The sequence below is a fragment of the Mycteria americana genome, chromosome 1 (genome assembly GCF_035582795.1).
Source record: "Mycteria americana isolate JAX WOST 10 ecotype Jacksonville Zoo and Gardens chromosome 1, USCA_MyAme_1.0, whole genome shotgun sequence".
Classification (NCBI taxonomy): domain Eukaryota; kingdom Metazoa; phylum Chordata; class Aves; order Ciconiiformes; family Ciconiidae; genus Mycteria; species Mycteria americana.
This window is the reverse complement of record NC_134365.1, coordinates 202029799-202057063: the sequence shown is the minus strand read 5'-3', so window position 1 is coordinate 202057063 and position 27265 is coordinate 202029799. Positions and strand designations below refer to the sequence as shown.

General features: G+C 43.0%; 1 protein-coding gene and 1 long non-coding RNA gene across 3 annotated transcripts in view; one reads left to right on the top strand and one right to left on the bottom strand.

Moving 5' to 3' along the window:
- FGF9 (fibroblast growth factor 9) overlaps positions 1-13156 on the top strand; it is a 30616-nt gene extending 17460 nt beyond the window's left edge. The window contains exon 4 of the mRNA XM_075490914.1: positions 10143-13156. Coding sequence (XP_075347029.1) covers positions 10143-10388 — 246 coding nt within the window. The 3' untranslated portion in view covers positions 10389-13156. The remainder of the gene's footprint in view (positions 1-10142) is intronic.
- LOC142404298 (uncharacterized) lies at positions 13065-23799 on the bottom strand. Of its 2 annotated transcripts, none has more exons than XR_012773810.1 (7): positions 23707-23799; positions 21875-21998; positions 21526-21752; positions 20034-20273; positions 16277-18906; positions 14441-14665; positions 13065-13489 (listed from the first exon to the last, which is right to left on the bottom strand). It is a non-coding gene; the product is annotated as an uncharacterized LOC142404298 (long non-coding RNA). The 2 variants fall into 2 exon arrangements; XR_012773811.1 differs by lacking the exon at positions 23707-23799 and adding an exon at positions 22470-22690.
- Positions 23800-27265: the final 3466 nt, after the last annotated feature.

Here is a 27265-nt window from a genome sequence, read left to right as displayed (position 1 = left end):
CGCTTGGGGATTATTCGCTGCATCAGATAAAGATCTGATGTGCTCTGTTTCTGACTCAGGAGCCAGTGGGATGTGAATGTGGCACTCTTTCCCACTTCACCATTCATCATTTTCAAAGACAGAGTAGAAGAAGTCTGCCCTGCGGGGACTTCGTTAGGGATTTTGTCTGGGTTGAGATTTGCTTTGCAGTTTGAATGTGCTCAGGCTGATTTGGTGATGTGCGGTAACGCAGTTCATTTGTGTCGCATTCAAAAAGCTTAAGAAATAAAGCTTTTTACAGTGCTAATCCATTTTTTCCCCTTTTATAAAGCCCTTTGGTTTCTTTTCCATTCCTTTTATATAGGCAGACCTCTGCCGTTAGTTTTGATTTGAAGATCAGATTTTGTATCCATGTTCCATGACTGCTGCTGAGGAAAAACTTGGCTTCTGTTGTGGATGCTGCATGCTTTTGAGGTCTGGCCCAGGCTGTGCATCTTCAATCTGCTAAACTTTACTCTTTAGATTTAACACAATTATGGAGGCACTGTAACTGTGACTCAGGAGAAATTTTGGCTTGATTCTATTACGGTTGAAATGCCATTGACTTTAACAGAAGCAGAATTGGACCTGCTCCTGTAAAACCACCGATTAATTTTATGGTTGTGTCAGCAGACCCCGATCAAGGTAAGAGCTCTACTGTATTCATAATTTTAAAAACCTAAATCTAGACAGGGTTCCTGCCTGTAAGAGTCTGCATTCTAAAGACAGTCTTTTAACATGTAAATTTTTATTGCCTTTGAATAGCAAAGGAATTTTGGCCTGCTGATGCCCTTGTTAGGACAGCATCTAGTGTATAACCTGGACTCACAACAGGAAACTTATTGGGGAGAACTTCAGGAAAATCCTTTGAGTCATTTTAGAAAATACAAATGTGGTAAAGCTTAAACCAAATAATCATTTTTTTTTTCCTTTATACTTTAAAAATCTGAATTCTTTGGAAGGTCTGTGTGCTGCTGCTACCTGGTAGACCAACTGCCTGGTCTTTGAGCTCTTCAGTCACCAATTCTGTTGAAGTTGTTATTATATATCTATTTTTTTTTTCAGGCAGATTGACAACTTCTTTCATCAAAGCTGAAATTAACTGCATGGCTAAAGTTTGGCCCATTGAAAGACAGGCTCCACTGATGTGAGTGTGAGGAGTAGGGGGCTCGCAGAGGAGCCGAGCCACCCGACTTCCTCCAGCGTTTCCCAAAGGCGCGGGGTCAGCTGTATCACTGAGAACCTAAGGCAGGGCATAGCAGCACCAAAGATACATGGATTTTCTGAGAAATCTTAGGGAAATCTTTTTTGTCCTACTCAGAAAGTGAAATGCTAAAAATTGTGTATCTAGATCCATTACTTTATGGTGGGATTGCCTCTAGGAAAAGGAGTGGGGGAAGTGCCCAAAGAGTCATCTCTGGAGAGACCGCTTATGAGAAATGCTTGTCAGCAGAGGAGCACTGTTGTGTAAAAGGGCTGATGTGACATGTTTTCTTCAGCAGCGGCTCTTTGAAATGCTGGCCTTCCTTTGTGTCCAAAAAAAGTGGGAAATTAAAAGACCTTATTTTTAAACAACTTAAACCAAATATGCGATCGAGTCCTGCTGGGTAAAGATTTGAGAGTGCCACCAGCCCTTTGCTGCACTGCCCACCAAAGCACTGTAGATTTTTCAAATCTCTCTGGCAAATCTACTGGTTTCCAAGACTCCCGTGGATGTTTGGCATTTCAGCGAGGAGGACTGGATCTTTCAAAAATGTGATAGCCTGTGATGCTTTGTTGGTTTGATGATCCCCATCCAGAATGACACTGTGGTCAGTAATGTCCCTGTCCTCTGAGCTAGAACCTAGCAGGTAGCTTTACATAAAATCAATAACAAAATACAGAGATGGGCTTTTGTTCATCAGTCCTTGACCAAATCATCTTGCTGAAAGAATAAAACATGAAGTACTTCTATAGCATACATTTTTATCACTACATATGTGTCATAATTGTTTGGTCCCTGTGGCAGAGTGTTTTATGAAGGGCCTCGAGCGTTCTGCTATTTTTATGACACCTTGTAGCTGAGGGATGAGGTGCTTCTCTAGCAATGGATAAATCCAGTTTGGGTGGTACTCGGTGTAAAGACTCATGCAGATTAAGTACTTTTTATCACCCACTTTACAATGTCTTTCAGCATGTGAGTTTAGCTGCTCCTACAAAAGGCAGTACTTTTGGCTAAAGGAGGGCTATCTTTCCTTTAACCCAGCGTTCTGTGCTTAGAGAACCACAAAACAAAGTAAAAAATACTGACAGAACACTTTGATGCTATGCTCCATCTTAGCTGTATTTAAGGAAAACATGTTTTAGTTAAAAATCTCTATTCGGTTAAAAACTTAACTAGTATTTCAGGCTAAAGGGGGTGTGTGTAGCTGTAGGATAACAGCTCTGGTTTGACATACACGTTGTCTTTTGACAGAAGAGAATTTGTGGAGTGGAGCCGGGGTAGGTCAGGTTACAGCTTTCAGTAAATCTGAGCGTGCCTGAAATGGTTCTTTTAGTGTTTTAAAATATATGTTGCCTTTTTATCATTGCAAGCCTGATCCAAGTTCCATTTAAGCTGATAGGAACTTTTCTCCTGTCTTCTTTAAAAATTGGCTCCGGCCCCCGTATCAGATTGCATACCACCTTGCTTTCTGATTCTTGGAAGGGTTCAGCCAAGCGTTATGAATTAGATACTTAGATAACATTGATGACTGCAGTTCTTGATTGTGCCAGGGAAACCAAAAATAAAATAGAGGTCAGAAGTATGACTAGTAAATGGCACAGTGTGGGCCCGGTCCTGCTGGCGCGGAGGGGAGGGGAACACACCTGCTTGTTCGTTTGTTTTTTGAGAGTTGACTTCATCCCGGAGAAGCTCCGTTGTGGCGTGGAGAAGGAAGCTCTTCAGCTCCCAGAGAAATGGTGCCGTGACAGCTTACGTGGCCCGAGGCCTGTCCCTGGAGCTTTGTCATAACTTCCAACAGCAGCACGGGCAGACCCTGGGTGTTTAGGTGAAAATGAGTTTTCATCTAATGCACTTGGCTGGGCAGATCTAAATCAAACCTCTACGGATGTAAGCATGGCTGCTGGTAGGCAGCCTGTGCTGGCAGCTGCGAGCTCAGGCGCAGTGGGGTTACTCTTCCTAGAATGATTTCATGTCCAGGAAGGGCATGCTTAAAGCTTGACAGATGCTGCAAACTTGAAATCTCAAAGGAGTGGATATCAGAAAAAGCAAGAGCTGTGGATTTGGCAGTGGCAAAAATGGATGGAGGCTTAATTGGCATCTCATCCTCCTGCAGCTCATGTCAGAAGAGCTCTGTAAACAACTCTGGGATAGCGTAGTGCTGGTTCCCAGTCTGGTCCCTCCAGAGGAGGTCCATGATGGTGTGGAGGGCATGGGAGTGGGAAAAGAGGGGCAATGGGGCAAAAGGGAGAAGCAATAAAATCCCTGCTGCACTGACAGTCTCCAGGGATTTTATTGTTGATGCTGAAGCCTGCTTGCGTTGTTCAGGAAGCTCTGCTTTTCTGTTGCCTTCATCGGGACATGGAAGCACCACGGTGTCTGTATCTGTGTAGCTACTGCGGCGTTTGATGATAACGCTCCCAAGGGCACCAGGTTCTGCCGGGTCTTGGGAACTTTACAAGCTTTTTGTATGAAAGTTATTAATTTTTAAGCACTCTCATAACTGCTCCATGGCAGCAGCAGCAGTACAGAACAGTCACACTTTTTTGTTTTTTTTTTTGGTAAGTGGGGATTTATGTATAATAAAAACTTTATACAAATTAATTAGAAGTTTAGGAGGAGAAACTAAGATGAATACTCCATCTCTGTGAAAGTACAAGGTGACCTCAGGTAGGGAGAATGCAATTGCCCAACTGTGGTTTTGCCAGGACACCTTGCTGAATTTCCCTATCCTATAAAAAGTGCCACGGGGCATGAAATGCGTGTGAGTGGCAGCGTGGGTGCCCGGCTGTTTGCTTGGTCTCTCTTCTGGCCCTGCAGTGCTCGTTGAGGAGCACTGACACAAACACATGAAAAATGTCCGCTAGTCCTTTTTGCAGACTTTTTTTTCTTCTTTTTTCCCGTGTTCTGTCAAATTATTAAAACAAACAGCATTCTGAAAAAAACACTGCTTGGAGAAACTGTTCAAAGAAAACTCTGTGACATTTGCCAAGTCAGACGCTCAACGTGCAGGGCTTGCCTCGCACTGCTGTCTAACGCGGAAAGGAAAGTGGTGCTGCTCGGACACCGGTGTTTGGCTTCTCGTGGCTGGAGGTTGTCCACTCGGCCAGAGACTAACAGGCTTAACGTGGGAGATCAGACTACACCACGGCAAATGCTAAACTACACCTTTATTTATGACAACTCTGGATGAGTGTTAATTATTAGCTGAACGTAGTATGTTCTAGAGGCTGTTTGCATTACAGCCTGGGAAGGGCCAACTGCATGTAAAATGTGTGTGTTTGCAGGCAGAACAGCAAAGAAATGACTTTGGAAGAGAATAGGGTTTTTTTTGTTGTTTCTCTTCACTACATACGCAGTTTTTATTAATATCATATAGCCATAATGAGGGATTTGCATGAACTTATTTAGGAGACTATTTAAACATGATTTTATTAAAACAGGGTGGATTAACACGGTGATAACGTGCAGCAGGTATGTAGGTCAAGTGCTGACTACATCAGATACACTTCTTGTTAATAGTTGTTTGGACTTCTGGATTAGGTGTTTCCTTGTGAAGTGTCCCTGTTGAATCAGTGTAGCAGTTTGCAAAAGGGAAAACCATCCGTGGCATGGAACAGAATAGTTTGCTAGACATGAAATGTTTTTGTTGTGATTTTAGGAATGATAGTCTGAAGAGGTTTCCTTTTGTCATGTTACAGAATAAATTGGAGATTTAGCTCTGTAAGGTTATTTAAAAGGAAAAAGAATATTGATGTTTTATACAGGACCCTGCCTGTACTGTGCTTTCAACTACTAAGCAGCACAAATGTCTTACCATTCTTTAGAGTCATGAAACCATTCTGTGGGCAGTGTACATGTGTTTCGCCTATTTCCACTTATTTCCAATTAGCTGCTTCAGAGGGATGTCTATTTTTAAACAATCTGGCAAATCTTTTGTTGTGATGGCTGTAACAATCCACTTTATTAATTTACAATCTCACTTTTAATCGATCTACCTGGAAATAGGATAGCATAATTATTTTTCTCCTTGGTTAGATGGTGGAGAATGTAGGAAGGAAAAGGGATTCTGGGCTTGCTAACACTGACCAGGCATGAGCAGACTTCTGAATTAAATCTGCCTTGGGTTTCCACCCTTGTGATAGTGCATCTTTGCACAATTCAATTATTTAGAATCATAGAATTATAGAATCGAATCATAGAATTATAGAATCGAATCATAGAATCGTTTGGGTTGGAAGGGACCTTTAAAGGTCATCTAGTCCAACCCCCCTGCAAGAGCAGGGACATCTTCAACTAGATCAGGTTGCTCAGAGCCCTGTCCAGCCTGACCTTGAATGTTTCCAGGGATGCGGTATCTACCACCTCTCTGGGCAACCTGTTCCACTGTTTCACCACCCTCATCGTAAAAAATGTCTTCCTTATATCTAGTCTGAATCTACCCTCTTTTAGTTTAAAACCATTACCCCTTGTTCTGTTGCAACAGGCCCTACTAAAAAGTTTGTCCCTATCTTTCTTATAAGCCCCCTTTAAGTATTGAAAGGCCACAGCAAGGTCTTCCCGGAGCCTTCTCTTCTCCAGGCTGAACAACCCCAACTCTCTCAGCCTTTCTGCACAGGAGCGGTGCTCCCCCAGAGGAGTCCCCCCCCCCGGACCCGCTCCAACAGGTCCATGTCTTTCCTGTGCTGAGGGCTCCAGAGCTGGACGCAGTACTCCAGGTGGGGTCTCACCAGAGCAGAGCAGAGGGGCAGAACCACCTCCCTCGACCTGCTGGCCACGCTTCTTCTGATGCAGCCCAGGATTCGGTTGGCCTGGGCTGCGAGCACACATTGCCAGCTCACGTCCAGCTTTTCATCCACCAGTAGCCCCAAGTGCTTCTCCACAGGGCTGCTCTCAATCCCTTCATCCCCAAGCCTGAATTGATACCAGGGGTTGCCCCGACCCAGGTGCAGGACCTTGCAAGGTCCAATTTGAACATTCTGAGTTAAATAACAGGTTAAAAAACCCAGGTAAAGTGTGGAAATGTAGTAAAATGAGAATCAATCACTTTGTAGCGGAATGCTCTATGAACAGTCCTCATAGAAAACATGTGGTATGTGGTGCAACATCTGATTCATATAATTTTGAGGTCACCTCTTTATTTGGCCCCTGAATTAAACCATTTGATCAAGGCAGGCAGCCTCCCCTTTCACAGGAATGCCGATTACTTTCCACAGCTGTTCCAGTTGGGTATGTTTGGTATTTGTGTCAGCCTTTGACAAAGATGTCTAGTGACATTAAGTATGGTGCAAGGGAATATTGGCACTGGAAAAATGATAGAGAAGTCAGTTGCTAGAATAACAGTATGGAAAAATTGCTGTATTCTACGGCTAAATCTTGCTTTTTGACTGTGCGTACAGGGACTTTCTAAAAGTCACTGTCAAAAGCCAGAAGGGGAAATGCAAGGCACTTGCGATCAGGAAACACCATCTCCTTCCCATACTGGGAGAGCTGACTTTCAGCAAGAGTTTCTCATCCTAAGCTGGTGAGGCAAGAAGGTGCTTGTTGGCAGGATGGACCAGCCTCACCCCTGTGTTATGCTCACTGGCTTGAATAAAGGCATGTGTGCTCAAAACGTGAGTGTAAGCTAGTGTTAAGTAGTGTTGTGGTAGTAGATAGATGACCATCCTAGTGGGTATTGGTTTCTGTCTGTCATGGTACTAGATGAGCCATTAGTGTAAGGATCTCCCAGGGCATGGGAAGAAGGATATGCTGGGATTTTGGTCCCCACATTATTTACAGGGCCTGATCCAAATTCACCAACACCGATTTCCTCCAGTGGTCTCTGACTACAACCAGAATTTCTAGGTGTCCTAGAAGGAAATGGTTTGATAAATTTATAAAGAAATTATTTCACTTCTCTGAAAGTGTGATTATTAGTGTCCCTACAAATCTGAACCTGCATCCTGATTGCTCTGTCAAATTCATGTTGAAGTATTTGCCTACTGTCAATACATGAATTTCTGAGAATTTTGATGAAGGACAAAAGAGATGTAGCTGTGTTGTAAGAGGATGAAAAGTAAAACCAGGATAAGCTTGTAAAATAAAGATTTAATTTGTAAGCTTGAAATCCATTGAACTCATCCAGAGCGCAGTACAATGCAAACCCCCTTATTCAAGGTCTGCTGGTTAAGTGTACCACAGCACTGTCATGATCCATCAAACCTGCCAGATAAAGAGAGGCTATTTTAAAATTTCTCCTTCAGGGCATGGGGAAGTACTGTTCTTGCAAAGATAGAAATTTATGATGATGCTAAAAAAAATGCAGATGAAGTGAATAATTAATGAATTCAAGTCAGGACTGAAATATCTGCCTAAAATGTTGCTATTTTTAGCAGGGAGTGCTTCTGCAGTGTTGTCATGTGATCCTATTGCCTTCTGAGAGCAGGAAAACAATTTGAATTAGTTTCTGTTTCCCTGTGGACCTATAGGCCAAGCATATAATACCCCTTAGCATCTGCTTCTGCCTTAAAGCAAAGTGATTTTAAACCTCATGCAAAATGAAACACTAATGAAAGGTCTACTTAAAGATAATCTTTATAGGAGCTGAATAATTTTTATACTAGTTTGTAGGCTGAGGCTGTACAAGGGGGCTACTGCATGTGTCTAACTTTCAGCTGATGCTGAGGTCCAGTAATATTCATTACTGCTGCAGTTTCTAGCTGTCAAAGGACATAGAGGCAATTATCAATAGGATGTTGCAGGATCTGGCCCACAGATAAGGATTTCATGTAAACAGATTTGTGCTTCCTTTCCTTATAACCAGTATGGAGTGTTGCTGTGTTTGAGCTGCTTCTCACATTAAAAATGTTATAGTCGGAAACACCTCTAAAATAGATTGTTATATACAGCCAACCTGCGCATGTGCTGATGTTTCCGCACACGCTGCTCAGCTGGACCCGCAGGGAGGGCAATTTCCTGGCCGACTGCAGGAGAGGGTGCGAGGGACGGGACTGCCATCTTGTCCTCCGCCACGGGCTGCTCCTGCGACTGTGCAAGCCGCAGCCACCCGGGTCCACGCCGGGACATGGCCACTGCTGTAGCGAATACTCAAGTGTTTAACGTCCCACACCTGGTCCTGTAGCAGATTTCTCCTTCCTGAGGGGTGAAGAGGTTCCCAGTGCCCATGAGAGAGAAAGTCAGAAGCTGCTTGCTTGCTGCTTTTCTTGCCTATTGGAGTTGCCACAGGCTGAATTTAGAAGAAATCTCCAAATTCCAAACCTTTAGGCACTGAGGAGGACCCTGGCTTTGCAGTACCCGGTTTGTAGGGGTGCAGAGGGGTGCTGGCTTGCTCTCCCCATGTGCGCAGGGGTTGCTCTCCTCAGGTGGGATGGTTTCTGGGTGACTCCTGTCAGGTGCGTAGGGCTCCTTGGACCTGGCTGGGACCCCGGTCCCCAGCCCCGGCTGGCTGCAGAGCTCTACCCTGGGAGCAGCAAGCTTGACATGCAATGCAGTGGCAAAACATCTGGGCTGCAGCACGTCGCTTTGGGAAAGGGTTGTGAGCTGAGTCCCGAGCAGCAGAGGTGGCCCCAAAGGCGCCTGCAGCCCCAGGGCAAGCAGCCCAGGGCTGCTGCAAGTTTTGGTGATGGTGGGTTTTGGGAAGCTCCTGGATTAAGCCATGGATGGTGGCTTCTTGGGGGGTACTGGATATTGAGCTCCTTAGTTGTGTTCAGGCACGCATTTACAGCTTAGGTGCCATAAATGCTTTGCTGCATCTGGGCCTTGGTCTCAGTTTTCCCTTCTCTGTGTATCTACCTAAGAGGACTGTTTTAAGATTTAATGTCTGTAAAACACATGCACAGAAGTCTGCGTTGTGTGGAGCTTTGTAATAATTAGAAATTGATCCTCAGCTGGAAGCCGAGTTTGGTAGATGTGAGTGCTATTCAAGTGAGAACTCTTGCTACGAAAAAATGTATTAAATTATCATTATTGTATTTTTTGTGCCAGCTGAAAAGACTATTTCCAGGCTTATTTTTCCCAGCTTTCCATCAGCTCTGCCACGCTCATCACCTTTTTTTCCAGTCTTCTTGCTCAGTCACTTGTGTGAGTCCTTCCTAAAACAAATCTGGTTATCAGGTGGCTGCTTTTTAAGCAAACCCCATCTATTTAGACAAAAAGGATGTAGAGGGTTACACACAGACTGAGTAAGTGGGTGAACTGGAAGGAGTGGGAGCCTGTGGCAGGAGGATATGATGAATGGTTGATGTCTTCAGTGGGTCCCATGAGTAGGACAGGACATGAGGACAACCCTAGTAAAACAAGCCTGGAGGAGCTTCCTCACCTAACTTCATCTCAGCACCTGGCGTTTGTGCTCCTGTTTGAAGCTCTCTTGGATTGTGGTTCTGTGATACAAATAATAATTCTGTGATACAAACAAAGGGTAGGAACTTGTATCTTTTTAAATTAATGAAATGCATCAAGTTCTCCATGCAATGAAAGGATATAAGAGATTTTAAGGCCCTAAATTGTATGAGAGCCCTGCAAACCAGTTCCAGTTTTCTGTATTGATGTCTGTCTGTCTGAATGCCCACACTCATGATTGAAACAATTAGTTATACAAGTCCAGTAACGTCTTGTGAGGTGCTTGGGAATGATCAGAAATTAAAATATCTGTTTTCAGTTTTGTTGTTGCTGTTTTGATTTGGGCAACGAGGCTTTTGGAGAATATTTTTTGCTTCACATAGAGTTATCCACCCTTGTGACTGCTTAATGAAATACCCAGCAATACAGCTGTACTTAGCTGAAACTGGGAATATTGAAATGGTTCATTTGCGAATTGAGCAAGGAGGTACTGATTTCAAGCTGTGAAAATAGCAATTCTTTTAAAAATAGCTTATTTTTGTGGCTATCTCTCTCCTTACTGCTTTTTCTTTTCTTTCCATAGGAAAAATTAACCCAGGAGTGTGTATTCAGAGAGCAGTTTGAAGAAAACTGGTATAACACATATTCATCAAATCTATATAAACACGTGGACACTGGAAGACGATACTACGTTGCGTTAAATAAAGATGGGACTCCAAGAGAAGGGACTAGGACTAAACGGCATCAAAAATTTACACATTTTTTACCTAGACCAGTGGACCCTGAGAAAGTACCGGAACTATATAAGGATATTTTAAGCCAAAGTTGACAAAGACAATTCCTTCACTTGAGCCCTTAAAAAGTAACCACTATAAAGGTTTCATGCGGTGGGTTCTTATTGATTAGCTGTGTCATCACATCAGCTCCACTGTTGCCAAACTTTGTCGCATGCATAATGTATGATGGAGGCTTGGATGGAACATGCTGATTTTGTTCTGCACTTAAAGGTTTGTCCTCCTGGAGGAGAGCCTACGCCCACTCGCTTGATTTAGTACGAGAGGGAGCGCGAGAGAGTGAGTGAGAGAGAGAGAGAGAAAGGGAGAGGATGAATGGGAGTGAGAGCGCGAGAGAGAGGAGCCAAGGGGAGGAGGAGGAGGAGGAAGGCCTGATGCATGCTGGGGAATAGACACGCTTTTAAATTTTTGATCAGTTGTACTTCGTCATATATCAGCATAGCTGCCATACTTTGATTCATCAGGATTTTTGGCTGGTGGCCTGCTCAAGTGTACGCTGCATTTTACAAAGGCATGGAGGGTGCAGTCTTACTTAAACAAGAGACTTTTCAGTTAATCGCTCTCTGGGTCTCACCCCACAGAGTTTAAAGCAAAGACCTCTTAGTAAAAAAATAAAAATAAAAAGTTAAATTTATTTATAGAAATTCCAAAGGCAACATTTTATTTATTTTATATATTTATTTATTATATAGAGTTTATTTTTAATGAAATATGTACAGGCCAGATAGGCATTTTGGAAGCTTTAGGCTCTGTAAGCATTAAAATGGCAAAGGCCACTATGAACCTGTGGTAAATTCATGCAAGTAAATATAAAGGTGCATGGGTAAAAAAAAAAAACAATAAAAAGGTAATAATAATAATAAATTCTAGTGACCCTCATGTACTAAAGGCGACAATCTCTTTTGTGCCTGTATTATTGTACAAGTATGCACACCACTCATGACACTGAGTCCTCACTCTTCTGACTGCTTGTTTCATAGCTTACCCCCAGAGGATTAAAGAGAAAACTGGGTCTTCAACTTTTTTTCTGTGTCTGTAATATTTCCTCTCTGAGAAAGTGACTTCTTACATTGTTGTAAACTTCACAGCTGTGGAAAATATAGGGGTTGGAATATATTCTAGTTGTTAAAACCTATTGCAGATTATACCAAAGCTAAATGATAAATATGCTTTTTTTTTTTCCTAAAGCAGAATGCCAGAAACAACATAAGTAATATCAACAATTGTACTAATTTTAAGATTCCACAAATAGCACATAACGGTTTCAGAGGGCAAGAACCAGGTTAACAGGATCACTCTTGTAAACATGTTTATTTGTGCACTTGACTATCTACTATGAAATTATACAAGTTCCATAGGGGTCATTGTAACATCTTTTATGGAAAATTGCTTTCAGTGTGAACTGTCATAATACATGATATTAGCACCCTTCCTAAAGTAAAACTTGCAAAATGAAACTAATAAATCTCTATCAATAATGACAATGAGAGGGACAGTATTAGACTTGTTTCTTTTTTCCTAAAATATGTTCAAATATTCATGAACTGTGAGTGAGCTGACAGTATGTAATATTTAAGGAATTGTAGCATTTTATGTGAAGCACGCAAACACGTTGATTAGCAGTTACCACTTGGGAATTAACCCTTAGGAAGAGGCATTTTTTCCCCAGTACCCTGCAGGAAAAAAAAAAAGAGAAAAATCACGTAAGGATCATATGACAAATGCATTTTGTAGTTGTATCCCTTAGGATCTGAATCTGGTGCCATTAAGTTGAGTGTAACCTTTGCCATTGGATCTGTCGGGAGCGTGGCTGGTCCTGACACCCCCGGCTGTCCGCAGAGGCACGGAGGCTGAGTGGAGACGTACTTTGGAGGAGCTATACATAAGTTTGTAGCCTATTCGTAATTAAGTAATTTTTTGCTCTAAGGCACTCTTGTCCATGTGATATATATTATTTGAAATGTAATTCTGTTCTGGAATAACCTCTGGCTTGGTGTCCTGAATGAACGTGACCTTTCTGTACTCGAGCAGGTAGGAGGGGCCACGTCTCAACCGGCAATATCAGTAATCTTAAATAAAATGTGGCATTTTATTATAATTGTTCTTGAATGATAAAGATATGTAAATTACGTTAGTTGATTTGTAGGATACCATTAGACGTACTTGGCTAGGGACTGTTATGGCCTGGGAATTTACAGCCTTCGACTGCAGCCCATGTGTTTATTTTTAACCCTTCGGAGCTGCTGAGACCTGCAGGCATTTTGGCTGCTGTGGGTTAACCGGGTGCTGAATCACTGAATCCAGGTGGTGCAAAGCCGTGCTGGACCGTAGGATGGGAAAGCGAGCTTCTGGGCAGGACTAGGGTTCATTGCTCAGTGTTAACCAGATCGATCCTGCCGCAAGGAAGGGACGTTACAACTCTCTGCTTTTTCAGTAAATCTGACATACACCGGGAAATTGATTGCAAAGGTTAAAAATACTACGAGTTGAGGCCACAATACTAGGCCATCGTTTGAGTCTTAATGTTAAATCAACTTGGATTTTTAGTCATAGGCAAGTCATTACTACTAGTTAACATGTTTTATTTAATTTATTTTTTTGTATTTTTCTAAAGAAAGGATTAAACCCAGGAAAAATGTTATGAGTTTATGGCAGTCCATATAAATAAACTGTAACCGATTTACGCGAATAACCCATAATGGTGTGTAAATACTGACTTTATGTAAATATAGAAACATGTAATTTAACATAGGCATTATTGTGAGACTGGATGGTCCAGGAGCTGGCAGTTTGCCACTCCCTGCAGGTTCACTGGGTCAAATTCAGCCTGTTTTGGGTAGCGAACAACAGATTCTGTTCAGTCACTTGTGTAAAATGAGTTATTTCTGTTTGTTTTCTGGCGGGGGATGGGCAAAGCCATCGTCACCTGAGTGCTGCTTAGCTCCTTTGCCAAGGCGTGAAGGGGTACGGATGCCCTCCCGCTCCTTACGTGATCCTGCTAAAACAGGACTGGAGAGAGCTGACATGAGGCTTGCAGTGCCGCTCCTCCTGTGCTGGGGACAAACAGAAGTCTTCATTTTCTAGTGCTGTCCATCTGGCACCTTTCTTGAGCACTAAAATTCACTTGAAGAAAAATCTGAGGGAAAAACAAAAGAACAATTGGTGTTATTTCCTTGATATTCTGTAATGGTGTGTAAATACATACAGAATTCTGTAATTTGTATAAATACATTGCTATAGAATTTTGAAAATTGGTATTATTTGCTTGATGTCCCTTCAGAGCATTTTCTTATAACCATACACATGTGTAATAACAGGATTGCAAAAAGATATCCTTTCTTATGCCTAGAAAGGGTGTGAGAAAATTCCAGGAAGACCAAAACCATAAATATTTTCTACGTCTTTTTTGCTAAATTGGAAAAAAGTGGAGGGGTATCTTTTTGGCAAGAATTTCATTAGCATTTCACCTGAAGCACATCTGTCTGGGCAAGCAACATGGCAAAAAGGTGATGGCGTTCCAGAGCAATGTTATTGTATGGGCTGGTTTTGAGCTGCATCTGGTAACGTCTAAGGCAGCGCTCCCAAACTTAAGCAGGGTGGATGAAACCTAGCAGAGCTGGGCAGTGCAGAGAGTGGAAAGAGAAAAATCGGAGGAAAATTGTCTTAAATTGTCACCAAGCAGTGCAGAACTCAAACTGCCTGCCAACTGGAAGGAAAAAAAGACGCCTTTTGTAAATGATGGGGTGTAACATGTGGAGGCTGGAGGTGGGACTCTGGTGTAAAAAGTCAAGCATTGCTATTGTCCCCCTGGAAAAAGATAAATGTGTGTTTAATAAACACACCAACGGGAGGGACTTGAAGAGACTGCTTCCAAGGCAGTATCTAAGTTTCTTTGGAGGCAGAACATGGCAGGAGGTAAGAGAAGGTGCATCTGCAGCATGTCTTTCAGAGGCCCTTGCATCATCTTCTGAGCTTATGCTCTGCTCTGCATACTCTTGTATCAAGTAAGGAAGCAAATGTAAGGTCCAGCTCTGTTACCCATGATTATAGGAGCAGAAAAAGATGGGCTGCGAGCCATGCTGAATACCTTTTTGTGTGAACTCCTGTCCCAGCTAATGAATTCTCACAAGGTCCCTGTGAGGTACATTAGCAAACATGGAGACGGGGATATGGCCAGGCTCCTCACAACTGCAGTTTGTTTTGCAGAAACGTGAGGTTCTGGATTCTTTGAAATTTTGATGAAATCTTGGAAACTCAACCCCTGCTCAGGTAGCTGTGTATGTGTAGGCAGCCGTATTTGGAGGTAGGGAGCCTGGGGGAAGAAGTAACCAAAAAAATCATCCTCAGTATTTTTTTCCACATGGCATTTCATTTACCGATCTGAGAATAGAAACCAGAAGACTTCTGTTTCCCAGACTTTTATCTCTGTTCTTACACTGTTAGAGCTCTCCATGGGTTGCTCACAGGTCAATTCTGTCCTGCCTTGGTGTTATCTTCCACCTTACCGTAACACTACAAGGTGCTTTTGGCCTAAATAAGTACCAGTAGTAGAACCTCATCTCCTTTTGTCAAGAAGCTGGACTGGCTTGCTTGAGAGTTTGCTGCTGAACAGTTTGGCATTGTGAAGTGAGCAGGGCATGGCTAATTAGCATCTTTTAAATTTAGGATTTATAAAATTTATGCATCAAGGATAAAAAAGACTATTAGCGATTAAAAACAAAGAAATGCTATTGCACAAGGTGTCTTGTCAGCTCGGTTGTGTGCTTGACATGAAGTGTGAAAGCAGAAAATGTTTTTTTAATGGTCAGGAAATTTAAAATGAGAATAATAATCAAGTTCTACCTGCAAAGGAGTTTATAAAACCCAGTCTTGTTGCTTTTTTCCTCGATGGTTGTATATCTTTAATAGCTTGTGTGCGTTTTCTTCTACCTGATGATATTGGAAGGACTCTCTTATTTTTCATTCATTATTTCTGAAGTCCAGCTGTCTTTGTATAATTTTTCAGAGTTATTCTGGTCTGAACCCTGGGGCAGGAAAGTCGCCATGTGATCCTGGGTTAGGACGAGGATCACGTGTGTTACAAAAATGGTGCTGTTGTGCTGAGAGTAGCTGGTACAGTCCATAGGATGACCTTGTCTTGTTGTAGCTATCACACAGAGGGCTACAACATTATTTGTTCCTTAATACATTGTATGCTGTTGTTATCATAGGAGACATCTTTTCAAATGATCCTCAAGTCATGCAGGCTTTATTAAACCCGTATCTGTCTCTTCGCTCACACGCTCACAAATATCCTGTCATGGAGAGCAGTGTATAAGGTAGAATTTAGGTCCATATCGCTTAGTGATGCAGAGGGATTTCACCTCATAGCAAAAAAAAAAAAAATCCCTTTTCTTTAGGTCGAGGGAAGTTATTTTTATGTGCAGGACTAACAAGCAGCAACTACGGCATAGTCAAAAGAATTCTGGAATTAGACTGAACTGCCAACATGTTTCTCACATTTCTGTTTTCTTGAGAAATCACAGACCATCAAATTATGGTGATATGCAAAATATGCCCTGTAGATTTTTTTTTTTCCATGTCCAGAGGGCCTGGATTTATGTATATCTTACCGTTGGAGGCAGTAAGTCTAGGTGAAAAGAGCATTTCTGTAATGTTGTAACTCATTCATTTTATTGACAACCTCCCCCTCCCCCCACAAAGTGTAGCTTTAATTAAAATTATTATTATTCCTACCCTTGTTGAGAGAATAGATGTAAACATTGAAAGTGTCTTGAAATATTCCCTCACAGCTGTGCTCTTGAATGCATACTTCTTTATTTTATATTTCTTATGTAATATAATTTCTATTGCTTTTTAGAAACCTTTATGCTTGTTATGAATGTCCTACACATGTTGACTTAGTTACAGCCAAATTAGGTACCTCTTTCTTCTTTGGTTAAGCCAATTTTCTCTTTCTGGTCCTCTTATGTTTTGGCAGGCAAGACAGTAACTTTTCAACTAGGAGCCTTATTTTTTCTTTTCTCTTCTTCCTGCCACAATCAGTCTTTTTTATTCGTGGACTGTAGTTTCACAAGCCTTCACAAAGAACCTCCATGATAAGACTGTGAGTCCCATCTTTTCATTCCAGGGAAGCAGAAGACTTGTTGGTAATGATCCTCTGTGCATTTTCATCCTTGAGACATTGTTTGGTTTGACTCCAGATGGAATCAGTGCTCGTATCTTCCTCTTCAGGATGGTTTGGGCCTTTATCTCCCCTGTGTTCCTAACAAGACCATTAGAAGGTTGTTCCATATATAATGGGAGTTTATTCAGATGTGGCATATCCATTTCCATTTCTCCCTCTACAGAGTGTTCTGTGTAAGCCCTTGTTTGTTATCCATTAAGATCAGTTAAAATCTAAAGTCCATCGTAGACATCACCTTATTAGCTTGAAATCTCTTCATCAGCCGCTTTGTATTACTTCATGTTTGCAACTCATTTAATCATAATGATTTGACATGTGTCTTAAAGATGCAAAGTTTGGTTGTCAATCACTTTTGTTGTGAGACCTGAACAGTTTTCTGAAGAACGAAAGTCACGTACACGGCCCCAGTTCCAGTAAGGATATTCTCCTCACTGGTGCCAGTCCACCCTGCTGTCCTTCAGAGGAAAGCAGTTCTTTTGGCCTCCTCAGTGTGCATGTAAATCACTCCAAATGGCCTGCTGTGTCACCCACTCTCCTGTATTAGCTCTTTTCCTTTTTATTCTCTTCTAAACAGGGCTTTTTAGCTGCTTCTTCCTACCACCTTAGTATTCCTAATATCATTTTGTGGTATTTGGGTGTTGAGGCAGATACTGTCAACGGAACTTATATTTTGTAATTGCTGTGATTTGGTACAGTGTACTCTCATTTCTAATCAGGCCAGTCTTTATCCAGTAAAAAAACTGGAAGAAACAGTGAAGGAGAAGAAAACTGCATGATGTTACCCCTTATCCCAAGTGGGTTTGAAGGAGAGCTAATGCGAACTTGCTCATGCTAAGATCCCTCTTAAGAGATTTCCATGCTCTTAATTGTCTTTCTGGGGTTCTGTAATGTCCCATTATTTTCCAAGTGCTATTCTCTGCCATCCTATCAAAAGCGTTTTTCAATATCTATAAAGTTCGTGTACAATGAACTCCCTGAATGCTCTGCTAAGGGGCTGTTCTCACACCCTGCCATGGCCACAGGCAATTTCTGTTTCGTGACATCAGTGTTTTTGCGTTACTCTCTTGCATTACTTAAATAACCAATTAAAAATCAGCCAAGATACTCTGGAGCTGAAATTTTGAATTCAAAGCTGTGTTACTTGTAGTCATAGTTTCAGTTGTGATAATAGTCAGGTAACTGCTCCACAGCTTATGAAGCAATGTGCAGCCGAACACCCGTTTCTTTCTTGATGGAAAATGTGATTTGTTCACAGAAATGTAGTCTTGGAGACCATATTCAGCTGTTGCATGGATATGTGGAGCCTCTAATGCACAGTAAAAGTGCTTACTACCCACCTGCTACAGATGCCCATTAAACCTTCCCCTCAGCTGCCTGTCGCCCAGCTGCGAGATTGAACTTCCACCGGGGCAAAGTGCTTGCTCAGACAGGCTGAGGCGCTTGTCCGTGCCGCAGGGAAAGTCTCTCTGAAACAGGGGAAGCCATGTCCCTGTGGAGACGAGAGAGACGCAGCAAAGGGAGACATGGAGAAAGCAGGGTTCATCTAAGAAGGGATACAAGGAAGGTGCCAGGGGAAAATGAGCACGTGGTGGAAACAGGGACAGAGACATACAGAATACAGAAATACAATTTTTTCTGTTTCTTCTCCCTGCTTTGCCTGTGTGCTGCCCCTTTTGCCCCAAGCACACCCACTCTTCTTCACTTTCCAGCTATCATGAGTTGTAGTTGAAATAACTGGTGCTTCTTAGCAACTTCAGAAGATCATGCATTGCACGCCTTTAATGAGAGTTCTGTCTCAAGGGCTAGTTCCATAATTTGAGTGGCACGAAAAAGATTCAGACCATAGAGGGGGTTTGGTTTGCAAGCAGTCCTGCCTTGCTGGGGTTAGGGGGCCCTTCCTCCATACACTGAGGTCTGTAACAGCCTCACAGTTGACATAAGCGGGTGCTGCAGAGCCTGGTGTGCCGAGGTGTGTGCTGGGCTGTGGTGGTGGCAAGGAAGGTGGCTGCTGAGCAGGGGCCATGCCTGGTGTCAGGAGATGTCCGTGTTCCTTCTCTGCAAAATCCTCAGGTGGCCACAGGCAGCTACTGAAGGTGTGGGCAATTTGTTCTTAATTTATCTTCACATAAATGAGTTTACAGCTAAGCCCTGGCTTGGAGGAAATGAAAACCTGTATGATCGGTATAACTGATGCAACTAAGGAATCAGGCTGAATAGTGAGAGAAGGTAGGACAGCCTTGAAGTTTTCCTTTCTTCCATAATACTGCTTGTCACAGACATGAATCAACCAAGAGGTGTTCCTCTTGCTAGGGTCGCTGCTTGGTCTTCAAAAGCCAGTTAGGATGTATTATTGGAGCTATAGCCTGCTGTAGAAATAAATACATAGGATGAAAACAACATTGTGAACATCACATAGGGTGAAAATAACATGAAAATAAGATACAGTTAGATCTAGATTGGCCTGAACCAAAAATCAAATATCTGAAGCAGGACATCTTGGTAACCTTAGGCTTCTTTCACCACTGCTGTCCCCAGGACCTGCTGCTTGTCTCTGTGGGCAGCAGCAGGCGGCAGGTAGGGTGTGCAGTGCCCCATGGGGCACTCTCCCTGCCCTTGACTCACCCCTCCTGCTGTGCTGGGGGTAAGGGCTGGTACAGGAGGGATGCGGTGGCCCTCTGCTTCAGAGGAACCAAGGACCAGCTCTCCCAGACTCCATGCACTCAAGCAGTGGCACTGGTGGGCAGGACCAAAGCCATTTCAATGCTGGCATCAATGTCCCTGAGCTCTCTCTCAGCAAGAGCTCCCTGGATTTCAGAATTAACACCTGTTTAAAAATGGGGGTTTCTCCTAGAGTTAAGATTTGATTAAGATAAATGGGAAAATTTATGTCCCACAGTGTTATTTTTTCAAGCTATCAGGCATGTCCCTGGATCAACAAATTTTTTTCCTCTTTTCTTTGTATTTTACCTTTCCTAGTAAAAACCAGCCAAACAGCAGCTTTCCATGAACTGTCTCTGCCTCTTCTACCCACTCTCAAACTGAAAATTTGTATCTGCAGGTAATTAGGGTGGACAAGGCTTTAATCATGCCCATAAGGCTAATGCCTAAATTAGGGCCTTTAAAGACTAACAGAAATCCATTGCAGTGTGGTTCTTCTAGGAACAAGGCAGGAGATGCAAGATTAAGGAGTAAAGCTGACACTTTGACTTGCTTCTGCTTCCCATAAGGGAGAAATATTCCCTTTATAATCTCTCCAAACACTGACCATCAAGTGTCTTATCACCTGCAGTGGTAACTGGATATTGAGCTGGAAGCAGAAGGCTTCTGCTTTCACCCATTCCTTATCAGAGATGATTGTTATGATGCTGGGAAATATCAGAAGCACATAGCTTGTCACCTGTTATGTTTTATAGAAGATCCAGACAACAAATTCACCTTTCTTAAATCAATCATCCTGCCCAAAGCAAATAAAGAAACTACCCTTAGATCTTACCTGAAAACTTGCATTTTCTGGTATTGTTTCCTCATCAGGAGCTGCAGCTTACATGATCTTGTAGTACTCGCTACCCCTCCGTTCACCTCCTGTAAGAGTAGGCAATTCTTCATTTATTGAACCTGTGTTGCTGCTCACGCTCTGACCATGAAGCTTCATGCTGCTGTTCCTGCCCTGGCTAAAAGGTGTGTGCTCTCCGTGACGCAGGCAAAGATGTCGCTCATCCAAACAGAACGGCTCCTGTTGAGATGCACAAGAACCTTCTTCTTCCCTTTCCCCAACATCCAAAGAAAGCCTGGGCCAAGAGTCTGACATTTAAACTGGTGGAAATACAAACTAACTCAGCTGAGGTAACAGCAGGATAAATCAAACTCAAAGACTGAGATTGGCTCAGTGTCTTCTACGCAGCTTGGCCGAACTGGCAGTATTTTAGCAGCTCACCTGCAGTTGTTCTTGGGAAGCAAAGTCACAGCACAGCCACCAAACTGCCCCATGTGAATACACTTGAAAATAGCAGATTGCCTCCCTGCCTAAGTAGGCTACGGCTTTTTGTGTAGCCCCTGATCTCTCATAGGGAACATTTATTTTGATAACGATCTTAAATATATCAGACTATGAGATTTTGAGCCGAAGCTGGCCCTGAATTGCTTTGAAAAATCACAGGGAACCACATGCAATTGCCTGCTCCATTTTACTTTGAGGAGGAAGGATCGGGAATTTTGCACTAGTCCCTGGTTCTGGGAAGACCTGGATGGGGGCACTTCCAAAAAAATACAAAAACACACAGGTAGTTCCCACTTTGCGACTAATGAGTTATACATAAGTTTCAGAAACAACCTGCACAAACCAAATCATTGCAAGGGGACAGTAGTTGATGAGCCAACACCTGAATGCATGTTGTAATTTTGGGAGGCAGCTATTCAAAATCGCAATCACACAGCCTGTATTTGACTATATGCTTTATCCTAATCTTTTTGGGGCTGAGCATTCAGTGCCGAAACTCTTGTAAGAGCCATAAAAAACAGCTCGCTTGCTCCTGAAGTCACGAAGTCATTGGAAAATTCACTTAAACAGCAACCGGAAAAATGAATAGCTACTTAGTGAGCTGAAGCGGAAGGGTCCGAACGGCAGCAGCGCTGCCGTTCGGACCCTTCCGCTTCAGCTCACTAAGAAGCTATTTTATTTACACAGTCTTGGAAGCCCCTTGGCTTCTCCCTGGTTTATTTCTGCTCCCATCTTGGCTCAGGTCTCCTTGTCCCTGCCCTTCAGGTAGCTGTAGGATGCTCCTCTGCCCTTGCAGGTCATTTGTTGTAACTCTCTTGGTAACTCTCCAATTTAGACCCTCTCCAGTTTCTTGATATCCCTCTGTATGCATGCGGTGCAAAACTGGGCACAGCATTTCCCCATACAGCCTAATTTTTTGCACTGCAGACATGCCCTATCTCCTTTATTAAAAATAAGGGGCATCCAATAAGCCAAGTCCCTTTCATACCACGAGATGCAATTATTGAATCCTCATCCTCTTCCTTGTTCCTGCTTTAAAGCATTGGATTAGAGCATCATGTCCAGTTATTTAGGCATATCAAAAGGTAGAGATCTGCTAGAAGTGCTTGGCTGACAGGACTAAATCTCTGCATTTGCTGCAGAGCTTGGTGCAGCAGAATGTGTTCTTCCCAGCTCCTTTGGAGCAAAGTGACCTTCAGTAGCAAAATCCTTTCTCTGAAAACAAAAAAAAATCATTTGGAATGTTAATTAATCTGCAGTTAGCGGGCTTGGTTTTAATTTGTGTTCATGACAACACATATTTGAGGAGAAGCAGTTGAAAAAGGGTCCATACTTACCGTGGAAACTGGACCAGGGGCATTTTAGGGGAATTTTCCCATTTTTTTCATGTGTTTTGGTTTTACCGGAGTTTTTGAACTGCCAGTTTTTGGACTGACCTGTCTGAATTGCATGAAAAGGTAGCTGAAAAGCAAAGCACAGAGAAATAGATCAAAATATAATTTCCTTTCACGTGACATTTATTGCTTTAGTGCTACAGAGACTCGCTCACTCCACATTGCAGCTAGTGGGGAGGCAGTAGCTGTGAGCCCGGGCGCGTGGCACCGAGGTGGGCAATGCTGAAGCCCACCGAGCTGGGCAATGCTGCTGCTCTCAGAGCCTGCCTGTGTGAAACAGGCTCGTCGGTATGCAGGGAAGCCTGAAGCTCAAGGCCAGCCCGCAAAGTGGTCCTCAACACCCAGCCCTGCTGGACCAGCGGTGCCAGAGGGGCCGGCGGGGCGGGGGGCAGAGGTGGCCGCTCCTGCGGTGGGGATGCAGCTGGGGCATCGCGGGGGCACTGGGAAGGGTCCTGCAGGCTTGGAGATGGGCTTCACCTCAGCTCCTGCTCAGGGCACCCTTTGCTTGCCCTTCTTTTTGCTGCCAAAAAATACCTACTGAGGCTGATGATTCGGCCCTGAAAGTCAAACATTATGACAGCTGCCAGGCATAACACTGGGTCTTGTCTAATGTGCCAGGTTTGATTTTCTTTGACTGCTGCTGCAGTGAGTAAGCAAAAGCAGAGCTCCTGACCCCAAGAAAGACCAGCGGCGTGAGTCAGGATTCGGCTAAGCAAGTTCCCTGCTGTTAGGTAGTTGCCGTTCTGTAAACTCAGCTTCCTCTCCTGCTGGGACAGAAAAAGAGGTGAATTAAGCAAACTGTACAGTTCTGCTGCTGTAGATACTGTGCGTTTGCAGCATTTCTCATCCTTTGCAAAGAGATTTTTCTCCTCTCTAATTCCTGATGTTCTAACTAACACAGATAGAGAAAGATACTCAACGGGCAGCACTGCTCCCGACCAGGTATGGCTTATGGAGCAACCTGAGCGAGCTCAGCTGCTGTTTAGTTTTGTTGATTAGACCAGGGACTGTCATAATTTTCTGTCTCAGACAGCAGTGACCACCCGACCAGGCTTTAGCAAATAAAATACCACAAATACATTCTGAAAAATGTGAACATAATACTCATGAAGGACTATTAATGTGTGCAGAAACTATGCAGGCTGCAAATACACCTTCATCCTGACCTACAACATTCCTCTTACTTTAGTCCTAATGGAGACGGCCGATTATGGTTTTATGATATAGATTACGGGTGAGTGCCTGTTGCTGTTTGTGCCAATCAGAGTTTTGCTGTTGGCTTCAGCAGGGTCTGCGTTTCTCTTTTTTGTATCTAAAAAGAGGGAAGCTATACTAGTTACTCTACCAAATAATTTCATTATAAATATACACAAAGGTCACTATTATTTCAAACTGGTGCATATTTTTTTTGAACTTGACACACTATATCTGAAAATATGTACCACAGATGTGAAAAAAAAAACCTTCTTAGGACATTGTGCAACAACTAGGATTATTTCTTACTGGATTTTTTACCATTTAAAACCCTCTAAAATGAAAAGACTCCATCTCAGAGGCAGAGGAGTCCTCATTTGCTAGCAGTGGAAGAACAATAGTAACCAGAATCTTCCATGAGAAAACTTCAGCTCAGCTAGACAGTTCAAGAGGAGAGTCCTGTGTGGAAAAGATATTTTGGATAAGTAACATTTGGACAATATTTAAGTTAGACATTTTCAGTAAGACTGGAGTCTGAGCTCATGGAAGGCCATGCATACTACCTACCTCATTTTACATACCTTTTTCTTCCACAGGGGACAAAACAAGATGGAGAAATTTAAAGAGGGATTTTGAGAGTTCCTGTAACCCACAAGGAAGTCTAAAGGACTGAGTCGCAAAATGTTGAATTGTTTTGTCATTCTTATTATGGCAGTCCAGAAGGAGCAAATCTGTGAGTTACTATCTGATGCAACATTATTTTAAAACTGGAAGAAACAGGAGGTGGCATTTCCCCCTCACAGGCCGAACACTTGCGTTAAGGTGGGAACCATCGGCGCGTGGCAGCAGCGTACCTGATGTGTCCTACTTTGATGCCATTTCAGTTGCAAAAAAGAAAATGCAGGGAGCTGATACCTGCACATCTGGAGCCCGAGTTACACGAAGGGCTCAGTGCTACAAACAGTTCATTTCTTCCAGCTCCGTCCTGAGTTTGATTTCTCTTCTTTTCTTTTCCATTTGACAGTATCTTTCTACTTATTGTTAGCACAGTTACCTACAGCCTCCAGCTAGACAGACAGAAAGATGGACATCGGGGTGAGAGTTCCCCCTGCCTCATCCTGATATGAATCATCCTGCACCCAGTGCTAACAAGCCTGTGAGATGTCCCCCGGGGAAGAGTAGCACTATGACTTTCCTGAAGCTATTCACCCCTTACTTGTTTGACCTTTCCAATGCAAGTGTTCCCCCCAGAGCATCTATCCTCGAACCACCAGTAACGCTTATGCTTTCAGGAGAAGTGGCCGCAGGTCGCTGTTTCTAAGAACACCACACTTGCAAATTCCTAGAACACTTTTGCTCTGTGTAAGTACGCTGGGAACGTTGTTTTGCTAGACAGAGTATGTGAATGACAACCTGGTGCCCATCCACTCAAGTCCTCTGGAATGTGAATAGATTTCCAGCATGGGGCTGAATACTTCTGTTTGTTAACTTAGTGGAAACCACTTGGCATAGGAACATGTTAGAATCATGATGCAGGCGTTGTTTGAAATTAATACAAAGCACTCTCGCTGGCTGGGGATCCAGCTGCTGAAAGGACCCGTGAAACCAAACTCATTTTTTTCAGGTTTGTTCACTAGAAAAGGTTCTAGAAAGTCAGTGCTGTAGATTTGTCATTTCTGCTCAGTCAAAATTGATCCTGAAAGTTATCTGTCCTGATGTACCCAAATATTCCTAGCCCAGACAGGTTATGCAATGCTGAGCCTCAAAATGCAGGAGATATCTAATTAATCAGAATAATTTATCTACATTTTTGCCATGTTAAATTGTGTCAAGTATCAACAATTTCCTGGAATTTTTTTTTAGAGAAATGAATATTCAGAAAGCTGCTTTCTTCTCTCTCCAAACCTACGTGGCTTCACTGAGACCCTGTTGCAGGCAGAACCTGTCTGTGCAAACAGTCACTGAAGTGCAGGCATGGCAAGAGCTTTCATGTTCAGCTTCCTTCAGGTTCACAGTAACCTGTGTTTTTGTGCTTGCCTGGCATAGGGACACAAAAAAGGACAAATAGGAACCTTCCTAATTTAGGTTTTGTGAACTATTAATTTTTATAACACTAAAATTCAGCACCACTTAAAATCTATTTTAATGTGTTACCTTCCTTTGTTAAAAGCGTACACTTTAAAGTAGGACTACTCCCAGCTCCCTTAATGCTCTCAGCTCCCGTTCCCAGTTTAACCCAACTTCAGCTGCCACAGCAGCTACTGGAGCTGATGACTGACCACGATGCTTCTAGTTCTCAGAGTTTCAGAGTGCAGCCTTGAAAATGTATTGAGAGCTGAAGTTTGGAGGAGAAAGTATGATGATGCTGGAGCAGCATGAGGGTAAAATCTAGTAGTTCATGAACTGCTGGCCAAAGTGAATCCTTTTTCTCCCCTAAAGAAAAAGGATTTCATTTTGCATCAACATACTTATAGCTGATCAGAGATCTTCAAGGTTTCCCAAGATCTGCAGTTTTGCTTTAAATTTCAAACAAAAGTGCATGTAATTCCATAAGTTTTTAGGCAACCATAGAATTTTATATGTGAGCTTCAGTATTATGGGTCATGGTCTCTCAGAAAGCTGTTTTTTTACGAAATTCAACTACAAAGAAGTGTTACAGATGGATTTGTATTTTTTTAACTAGATCTAAAAATAACTTCGTACACAAGTGAATTGATTTTATTATAATTTGAAAAGGAAAGAGAAGCCCAGTGTAGGAATGGCATTCTGGTGGGGCTGGAGAAGAGAAATTAAGGTTACAGAACTAAGAGTAAGAAAATTATCTGCTCCTTTCTTCTTCCCACTGTCTTACTGTCTGGCTGCATGAGACTAGGGAATTGGAATAAAATGAGAAAGCTGTCAATCTGCAGGGTGTCCTATACTTGACATTGGTTAAGACTGAAGAAGGTTATCTGCAGTGCTGAATGAGCTGAGTGGGATAAGGAAGGGTATGAACATCTGAGCATTTTATATGCTGCTTTTCTCCACAAATGGGTTTCAGGATAACTTTGGGGAGAGCCCAGGTTGTCTTCGTGGCCAAGCATGTCAGAAGCTACCCAAGCATGTCAGTGGCTTATAGGCATTTCTTTCTAAGTGTTTCTAAGCAGCTACATAAAGGAACAAGGCAAGAAATCGTCTTGTGGGGGGGGAATGGGGTAGAAGTCCCTCTGCCACCGGTGTCAGCTGTGGGTTTGGACAACCCCTGTTGCGAAAAGGGGCTCAGCTGAGCAACCTCTGTGCTGCTGCTCCTCTTCTTTGGACATGCTTTCCCCTATCTCCCCAGCACTCTTTCATAAATAATTACAGAAAGGAAACTAAGATGAGTATGTGCTTCTGCAGCCTCAGCTCAGTCTGGTGTTATACATCATTCCCTTCTTGCTTATGTGCTGAACTGTCAGTGGAAGCAGTAGGTTGTTTTTATATTTAGAAAGTAATGTATTAGCCGAGTGGCAGTTCGTCTGGCACGTGGTTTGCTATCTTTCTTTGTCCAGCTTTGTGCAATTTACTTTTAGGAGGCAGCAATTTCCACCTTCAAAAGAACATCTCGGTAACGTTTCCTCCAATTCCCATTTGTTAGAGGTTTTTATCGAAGAAAAGGTTCCTGCTTGTTGTGCACAGCTTGCCCAGTACAAGCTTCCTTCATTGCCTCTGAAAATGTCAGATTGACTGCAGGGGAGCTGACACAGCATCCAGCGTGTCGGGCTTTACCCAGCCGTGGTAACGCTGTCCCCTTCGCCGTAAATACTGAAGTACTGAGAACTTCATTAGAGCTCCAGCAAACACAGCCAAGAGCCATCGGGAAAACGGAGGCGAACAATACAATACAGACAATATTTTTTTAATTGATAACCTGGGAGAAGCCTCATTGGTCCTGGTGGGTATAACAAGGTACAATTGAAGCTTAACATGAGAACAAAGTGGCTTTTGCCTTACAGATTGCTAAAGCACCGGGAGCTGCCAAAGAAGCTTAACGTCCCTGTTGGGCTGGTGGAATGGGCTGCCCAGGAAGCTGATGTTGGGCAAACTTGTGTGGTGGCAGCTTGCCTGTATGGGACAAGGAATGGAAACTGGAGGGGAGCGGGTGGAGAAGGGGGCAAGGGC